Raw genomic sequence first — 9,527 nt, forward strand, 5'->3', positions numbered from 1 at the left:
TTCTCAAATGTGGTTTAGAGATACAGTGAGGAACGTGGTCATGTGCCAAACAGGTGGAACAACTGCTGGTACACAGCCACCTTACCTTGCTGCCAAACTGGTAGAAAGGGGAACAACTAACTACAGTGTGTAATGGTCCCTGCAGAGTTCAATCACACAATTCCCAAAACTGAAGAAGAATTTTTTTAAAAAATTGTAAACAACACCAGTAGTTCCCCATACTGTAAGAAGTCGTAGAACATGAAATACAGGCAAATTATTTTGTTTGCCTGGGACCTTAAAATGAAGCCAAGGCAGTAAAACAAAGGTGTCATAGGAAATGAAAAGCAAATCAAGTGGGAAATGCAGTCAGAAATAAAATGGTTTCCACAAAATTGGTTGTATTCAAGCCTAGAAAGTGAATACTGCAGAAAGAAGGAATAGCTCTACATTGTACTAATAAAGTAATTTGTCTATGTCTCACAGAAACAGATCTCTTGAAACAAATATATCAAATGCAGGATTTTTTTTCTGGTTTTTGTGGACCTAATAATAATACCTTGCAATTTTCACTTAGGTGAGAGAGGTGAAGAAACTGTATATGAAGGAGGATGACTGTTGTTATCTTTGTGCTATGAATGTGGAAACTGAAATATAACACCTTTTTCATTTTCACTGTTTGGCAGACTAGTGTCTTAAAGTGGAGACCATTATAGTCACTCCATATGTTAACATCCAGACACTTCTGTCCTGCTGCAGCTGGCACTCCTTGGTCTTATTGTAGATGAAATTTGGGTCCAATGCTCCAGGACATAAAGGGAAGCTATAGCAAGACTCAAACCAAACCCCAGTTTTTCCTGTGCCCATTTCAGTGAAAAAACCAAAGATTAGGATTCTCCTGCTTCATGTAAGCTGCCTGTTTCAGAAAAGAAAGTTGTAAGAGGCATGAAATTGTATGAAGATCACACACAGATTTAGCTAAAGAAAAAATTATGTTCACCATAACTGGAGATTTTTAATAGAGCTTCTAAAAAATAAATGTAGTCAATAATGAGAACATTAATTTTTGGAAGCAAAAAATACCTCAGAACTTTTGCATTGAAAAACAAATGGCATCCAGTTGGAAAAAAATTCTAAACCAAATCATTTGGTTGCTTTCCTAGAAATATATATTTTTAAAGACAAGACAATAAAAATTGCTTTTTTTGGAATATCAGCATTCTGTTTTGTTTCTCCTGCTTGATAATTAAAATTTCCTTTCTGATAATCCTTTCACTTGCACAAAAAAAATCAGTCGCCACGCTAGTAAAGCTAGAATTATATTTCTAGGAATGGGTGAGACCCTGTCACCTGAGGTGTGAAAGCTGAGATAAGGAGGCTGCTCTGTATCATTCTGTGTGAGTCCCAGGTGTCTTGTGAGAATCATTTGAAGCAATGTAAGAGCCAGAAAGCTGCAAAATATACTTTCTCAAGGGAATGGTAGTTTCTGCAGTATTTTTCAAGGTCCAGTTTCATTCCCCTTTGCCCCAGTGCAGCTTGATTGACTAACAAACTGACATGGAAAACCGAGAGGGTGAGTTCCTCCCTAGCCTCCCAAGTTTGCTCGTGAAGTTGAATGGGCCAGCAGACCCATGTAGCTTTTTTTTTTCCCTCATTTAGAGCACTGTCTTGGACTTTTCCACTAAGAAACTTAAAAAACCAGCGATAAACTTGTTGTTTTATAGATTAAATGTGAACAATGTCTTTGGCTGGTAGAGCTGTTCCTGCGCAATGTGTTTAAGCAAAGTGAATGCTTTCCAGACAGTATGCTTGTCCGTGCTTCTTTCCCACCGAGGATAACAGGCTGTATTTGCTACTAAAGATTTAATAAGTTTGAAATGCTCAACGCTGACTAGATGCAATCTATCCTAAGCAAATGTCACGTATTAACTGGCAAGAAATGTTGTCATCCAACTTTCATACAACATGATAGAAGCAACACCTGTATTGAGGAAAGAAAAAAGTGGACATTTCAATGAAAGATCTGAAATATTGTATCTCATTTATTGAAAGCTGTGCAGTTACCTTGCTCTAAAAAATACCAGAATGAGGGCTTCAGTTCTTCAGGATGGTATATATAACTTGCAAACTATATTCATAATGTTTTCTTTTCCGTCCTTTAGCAGCCCCTAAAACCAACACTGAGAGCACTTCATCCAGCAGGCAGGTGAGTACTGAGGAGAGCAAAATCTCCATTTCTGTCTTGCCCAGCTGAACTTCTTGGGGTTTTAGCAGCTATCATTGCAGCTTCAAACTACATTCATCAGCCATTCTGGAGACTTGCCGGGAAAATGTAGAGCAGCATCCTGATTAACAGATTTTGATTTAAGTTCTATCTAATGAAAGCTGAATTAGTCAACTACAGGTGCAGAGTAAATGTGCAAAAATGTAAAGTGGATTATGCCTGCATGTGGATGTTCCTAGTAAAGTGTAATTAGCATCTAGGTTAGTGATAATTAGATGAGTGTAACTGAGCCCTCGTATGAGTCTTCTGCATTCCTGAATGTTGGCATTCCCATACACTTTTAAATGGGCACTGCTTTATCTTCATTTACCTTTTGCTTTAACTGAATTCCGTTAATTTTCCTGTGAGTCATACTATAGACACAAACTTTGATTGAAATTACTCTTTTTGAAAAAGCCATGCATTTCCCATGTCCTATGAAAACCTATGCATTTCACAAACCCCACTGAATTATTGTGTGGTGGTTTAAAACACCTTTTAAAATCTTAGCGTAGAGAAAAGAGCTGTCACTTTCAAATGGCTTTGCTGGCTGAGAAAAATGATGCTGGAGAACTAGGATTTGCATCAGTCTGCTAATGTATGTTAAAACTAAAATTGGTTAGGTCTGCAGAATGATTGTAGCAAATAAAATGTCAGGTGCCCTGACAACATAATCCATGATTTGGTTTTGCATCAATTTTCTGCAAAGACTTGATTTTGTTTTTCTGAGTAACACCGGTGTGTGTCATTCATGGCGTTTTGGCTACTCAAGGCATTCAGAGCTACAAAAGGCACAAAAGCAGAATTTTTAAATCAAAGAAAGGTACAAATTGAAAAGGAGGGATTCAAATGGAAGCTCAGGAAAAAGGTTAAGAAAGGGCTTCTCATTTGTCTGTGTCTATTTTTATAATTATTAATCCTAAAGATTCACTTTTCTGGACAACATGGGCACAACTTCCCGGCACTTTTGCATGGGTCTGAAGAAGGACTTGTGAGTCTGCCAGTTATTTGAATGGTCTAGTAAAAGAATCATCTTCATACCATTCTTGCCTCACTTTCGTATTAGCTAGAGGAATTAAATGATTAACTTCCACAAAAGCATCAGTAAATGATGAATTGTTTTTAAAAATATTCCTACAAACATATTATAAGAACAGCTCAGGTAACCCTGCAGCTGGGAAAATAGGAATTTGGCTAACAATATCCCAAAACCATAGTTGTGGTGAATGTCTTCCCATCTACCAGAAAGCTAGATTAATTTGTTAAAAACTGAACCCAGGGTGAACCTCCCCACAAGCCAAGAGAAATCTTCCTCTCATTGTTGCTAGTCAGTTTGTTACTTACTTTATCTCTGATTTGTTTGATGCTGGGTTCACACTTCCTAAGGCAAGCTCAACATTGGTTGTGGGTTCTACCAGAGACTTCCTACATACCTTTGATGGAATATAAAATATTCTCACAGCTAGAGGGATGTGATAAGTTTCTGTTTGTTTAAACAAATGTTTGTGGTCTTAACTTTTCAAGTTCCCCCCACAAATCACTTATGCTTTAAATAAGGCAGCCTGAAAACAATTATCCTGTCGGAACTCAAAAACATTCAAAGGGGTTATTTTAATCATATAATGGCAATTACTGGCACACGTGCATTACACTTGAAGCATGACAAGCCCTCTCCCCTTTCTTGTAATCTGATCCTGACTTGCAGAATCTGTAATAAAAGTGTCCTAGAGCGTCTATGTTTTTAAATTTTGTCCAATAATTTTGCTGACTCAGCACCAATTATTTTAAAAGCTGTTGCTGACAAATGATAGCCTGGAATTAAGGCTGGCTCAGCAAACCATCTGTGGGCAGTTTCATATTCGAACAATACAAGGCTGCAAATGCAGAAGGTGGCTTTCATCACAACAGTTTTCACTTGAAAGGAAGCTATTGAAAAGCAACTGGGCTGGGTAGGAGCCGCTTAAAGGAAACCACCCACCTAAGAAGGAGTGATCAGATTTGCACCACTCAGGAGATGGGCACTCAAGAGCTCATTTTCTACTAGTTTATTGTGGCAGTTCAGTTATATATATGTTTATGTGTGCTTAGGCATGTATTCCTGCATTTATTTTTACATATGGGCACATCTGTACGTGTACACGCACATACAAGCTTACTGAAACAAAGCAGATATAGATACATATACTAATATGCTAACTGAGTCTCAGCTGCGGTTGCTCTAAAAGAGGTCAAATACATGATGGATCTGACAGAACTGGGGTAGCGGCCAGGTATATTTCCCTTGCGCAGCTCCACCCTGTCCAACAAATATACACATACATGCACACACGCTGTCAGTGAGACCCAGAGGGTCTTTTGCAGCCTAGCAAAGAGTTTACAAGGAAACTATAGATTGTTCATAAGACTTTGGCCAGCAGCCCATTCCTTATACATCACATGACATAGAAAGGTATATTGCACCAGGGACTTGCCCAGGCAGTTGCTAAAACTGTGTGTTTGACAGGTATAGCTTTAAAGAGACCATAGATAAGAAATAGTAAAGATGTTGCTCATACCCTTGTTCATAGATGCCATGAAGGACTATAGGGCAGGGATTTTTTTTATTCCCCATATATATTTGTGCAGAACAATTGTTTGATAGTGGCATGTGGACACTGCTGAAAAATAGAGATAAATGTTTATACTTGATTACTTGAAAACATCATTAATAATGCAATTTTTTCCAACTTTCTTTCTTTCAGCAAGTTTCTAAGAAGCAAGGGTGAACAGCTTACTGATCCAAGGCAGATCTCTGACACGTGGGAGATTTCCTCACCAAAAGGCAATAAAAACAACTGTAGTATTTGCACTTTGTACTAAAAAATGTAAATTCACTTTGTAGAAATGAAATATTTAAACAGACTTTTTTTTTAATCTGTGAAAATGTAATGGCTAGTTTTGAAAAATTATCACATACAATGTATGTGTATTCCTTTGTTGTCTGAAATATGTAAAACGTGTTGAAGATGTAAAAGTTTGCATTTAAACCATTTTTTAAAAAATAGCTTTTTGGCAAACAGTAGCATAGAAACCTGATTCTATGTATTTTGGTTTCAATAGTATACTTTGTTTTTCTTAATCAATACTGTCATTTAAGTAGAATTATGCTGAAAAGTCTACTGTATTCTCAATTTTGTCCAAGCAGTGTTGGATGTTTCAGGTTTGCAGGACTGAGGGAAGTGTGTAAATTGCTGTTTACTTGGTTTTGCAGTTTTTAACTGAACAGATTTTTCGTCGGTGGCAATATTTTATTTCATTTTGGTTTTATTGTTATTATTATGCTTTCCAAAGATCATGCAATGAGAATGCAACCACTAATGGATTCAAAACAGTTATTCTACGGTTGGGATACTTGTAGAAAAATGTATCCTTTTATCCATTTTTGAGGTGCCTTCCATTATAAGTTTTGGTAGGATTTTTCCCCTGTTTGTTTTCGCTTGGGTTATTAATACAACAAACCAACAAGGAGTAAGGTAATGTCACTCCAGTCTGGTTCAGCCTGGACTTAAAAGCATGTTTCTGTGGTCAGTGCAAAGCAGGAGCAGAGTTTATATGGGTCAGAATTGTAAATCTAACTATAAAGAGACAGGGAAGGCTAAACAGATTGTTCAACTTTTTCTTCCCCTACACCTGGCTGCCCCCATCAACTCTTTGGTTTGCCTCAGGGTCCACTAGAGGTAAAGCTGAAGAAATTACGAACAGTTGCCATCAGGAGGGGCTACTCACATCGCCCCTGCCTGAGGCTTTTTCCTTGTTGTCTGAAAGAAGTTCTCACAAGTTTTCATACCTTCTCTGTCATTTCTCCCCCCCAGTGCTTTTTCGTATGTGTGCCTGAGGGGAATAAGAACTTGCGGATGTGAATTTAGAGCAGGGGACCCAAGTAAAAAAGGTTCAGCTCTTAACAACTGTGAGTTACAAGCAGCTGGGTTGATCGATGCAGTGGTAGATGGACTGCTGGCATCTAGGAGCTGACATGAAAAGGCAGGAATGTTGCAACAAGCAGTGATTTCATTCTGGTTTGTTTAAATAACGTGTGGGATCTGACATGTGACTAGCTAATCATAATAGCACCCTGGCTTGAGCTTGTACCTGGAAAAGCTTTTTTGCAAATAAAAATGTTTCATTTCAATTTCAACATATGCTGAAGTAATAGGAAACACTGTATGCAGTGGAATTGTACCCCAGAAATTGTGTACTCTAAGCTTTGGCAGCAGGAGGAACCAAGATGCAACTGTGTGTTATCTTGTATTTTTGTTTTAAAAAGTATTTGTTATTCTTTTATACTGTTAAACTTTGAATTTAATCTTCTTTATAGATTAAAAATCAGTATGTTATCAAACTATGATGGTGGTTTTTCTTCTGAAACACAGATAGCCATGTTTGGAAGCAGGTACACACAGTGGTGACTTCAGCACTGCGTTGAGTTTATAAGAAACCTCATGACCTCACATTGTGTCCATCTTCTTTTCTTCCCTTGCCCCTTTGTTGAATTCTCTCCTAAGGTCGTTCATGCCTTATTCATACCATTGCTTTCTCAAAACAGTGATTTTGAGGCCAGGTCCTTTGTTGCTACTGTCTCTGTATAGCTTCAGCTTGGTCTCTTGCCTCTACTCAGCAAAGTGCAATGTGGCATAGCTAGACATCACGCTTTTTCCCCTTGGTGTGAGTGTGAGCTACTGGGCAACTTTCAACCTGACTGGAAACAATGAGGAGAGAGAGGCAAACCCTGTGAATACTCAGCACCTGGTTAAGTGAGCACGTATGGTGTGCTGGTTTTAGCTGGGATAGAGTTAATTTCTTCATAGTAGCTGGTATGGGGCTGTGTTTTGGATTTGTGCTGGAAACAGTGTTGACAACACACTGATGTTTTCGTTACTGCTGAGCAGTGCTTACACAGAGCCAAGGCCTTTTCTGCTTCTCACACCACCCCTCCAGCGAGTAGGCTGGGGGTGCACAAGAAGCTGGGAGGGGACACAGCTGGGACAGCTGACCCCAAATGACCAAAGAGATATCCCATACCATATGACATCATGCTCAGCATGTAAAGCTGGGGGAAGAAGAAGGAAGGGGGGGATGTTTGGAGTGATGGCGTTTGTCTTCCCAAGTAACCGTTATGCGTGATGGAGCCCTGCTTTCCTGGAGATGGCTGAACACCTGCCTGCCGATGGGAAGTAGTGAATGAATTCCTTGTTTTGCTTTGCTTGCGTGCGCAGCTTTTGCTTTTCCTATTAAACTGTCTTTATCTCAACCCATGAGTTTTCTCACTTTTACCCTTCCGATTCTCTCCCCCATCCCATTATGGGGGGAGTGAGCAAGCGGCTGTGTGGTGCTTAGTTGCCGGCTGGAGTTAAACCCTGACATATGGTTAATAGCAACATTTTGTAAGAAGCATCTAATTCCATCACTGTGGCCATCGGAGACAATATAAATGTAGGCAATCAAATATTTTGCCATGTCCATGGTTTGAAATGGCAGCCCATTTAAAGTGGGAGGCTGTGTGGGGAGGCAAATTTGGACTAGCCACTTGATTATGTAATGAGTAGCCTTAAACGCTTATCAAAACACAAATAAATGCTATAAGCGTTCTATTAGGTATCCAAAGACTTCTACAACATAGAGTCATTTAATGACTCTACAATGTCTGAAACATGAGGTATTTCATCTTTGTATGTATTTCCGTGTCATCACATTTATGGTTCATTTCAATTTCCAGCCATTTCACCACTTGGCTATAAGCAGTACTGAGTTCTCATAGTTCCAGTTAGAGTCCAGATCCCTAACTGGAACATGCTTGAAAGCCTGCTGAATTCACCTTGGGTTCCTGTATCTCCCATATATCCACAGGATAGTTAAACTCGGATAAATCTTGGCCCTTCTAGTTATAAACAAGCACAGCCTTGACACCAAAAAGGAATCCATGTAGATAGACCCTTAGGCTCACACAGTACCAGTGTTTATTTAGTTGCACAGTAATTAATTAGTTCTAGTTTTTATCCTATTCCATGTGCAACAATTTAGTTTCAATTTTAATTCTGTTCTTATTGAAAGCACAACTTATATTCTGCTTCTCATTGACCAATATTTGTTCTAGTTCCAGCTATTGCTGAACAGATTTATTTAGAGCTTTTATAAAGTTGTAAGTAGAAGACTATTAAGTTCTAAAAATGTGTATGTGTTCAATGATTTGTCCAGCCTGTTGCAACGTCCATTAGTCAACAGGCCACACAGTGAGAAATGTTCCATGTTTTGTCAACACTTTGGATAACTTTCTCATCTTGTTCCCAGCCCTAGAAATAGGCCAACATCATACTTCCAGTTTTACCAAAATCACTTAATTCTCAGTCTTCTCCCAGTCTAACAAAATGCCTAGCTTTCAGATACTCATTTTGCAGAACTGGGACCTAGATGATTGCTCGGAATGACAATTTTTCTTGCTAATGTCATTTCAGATAATAAGAGAGAAAAAACCCCATCAGTTCATATAAACGTAAGGGAGAAGACTTAAACTAAATACTCACCGCATATAAGTCAAGGAATACACTGTACTTTTCTCATTTGGACCAGGCTTGTGTCCTTCGTAAGTGCCATAAGCCAATGGAGAAAGCAGGCATTCCTAGAAAGCTGGAAGGAGAAACAAAAATATAGACTGCATCACTAAAGACGTTTAAGTGTGTCCAAGATCTGACAGACTTAATTAATATTTTTCTTTTACAGTAGTAATAAAAGATGGATTAATAGAAGTTAAGAAATCTTCCCTGGCAAGGAATTTAGTTGTCTCTTTTAAATATTTACACTAACGTATTATGTAACTAGGTTGTAGAAACTAGTGTGAAAGAGTCTTTAGTGCAGAAAGTGAAAGTTTTATTACTTTTGTTTTCTTTAGGATGGCAAATTGATGTCATTTTGGAGTAATTACTTTGACATTAAATAGCAACCAACTAAGTTTATTGATGTCTGAAACATTAGAATAATTATAGTAAATTACTGATACAAACTGTACTTTGTCCCATTTAATTGTTTCAATTCAAGTTTTGTAAGTGAAGATATGCCCTTTGTTTAAAAAGCATAAATAATACATGTTATTTTTTTCTTTAAACAAAAGCTCATGTGGAAATCATTCAGAAGAACACATTTCTCTAGAACATCCAATGAAGGGGTGACAGGGAGAGAAGTCTGTCTGTTTTCTATCTAGGTTAGCAATAGAAATATATGCAATATTTTGCCTTTCCTACGTTCACCTTCCCTA

General features: G+C 38.2%; 1 protein-coding gene across 4 annotated transcripts in view; it reads left to right on the top strand.

Moving 5' to 3' along the window:
- Positions 1-6,623, top strand: part of SMOC2 (SPARC related modular calcium binding 2) — a 150,610-nt gene extending 143,987 nt beyond the window's left edge. For 2 of the 4 annotated variants that reach the window (XM_076334030.1, XM_076334032.1), the window contains exons 12-13: positions 2,142-2,185; positions 4,984-6,623. In XM_076334030.1, coding sequence (XP_076190145.1) covers positions 2,142-2,185; positions 4,984-5,007 — 68 coding nt within the window. In that variant the 3' untranslated portion in view covers positions 5,008-6,623. The remainder of the gene's footprint in view (positions 1-2,141; positions 2,186-4,983) is intronic. The other 2 variants (XM_076334031.1, XM_076334033.1) reach the window with 1 other exon arrangement.
- The last annotated feature ends 2,904 nt before the right edge of the window (positions 6,624-9,527 follow it).

The sequence above is a fragment of the Aptenodytes patagonicus genome, chromosome 3 (assembly GCF_965638725.1).
Source record: "Aptenodytes patagonicus chromosome 3, bAptPat1.pri.cur, whole genome shotgun sequence".
NCBI classification, from domain to species: Eukaryota; Metazoa; Chordata; class Aves; order Sphenisciformes; family Spheniscidae; genus Aptenodytes; species Aptenodytes patagonicus.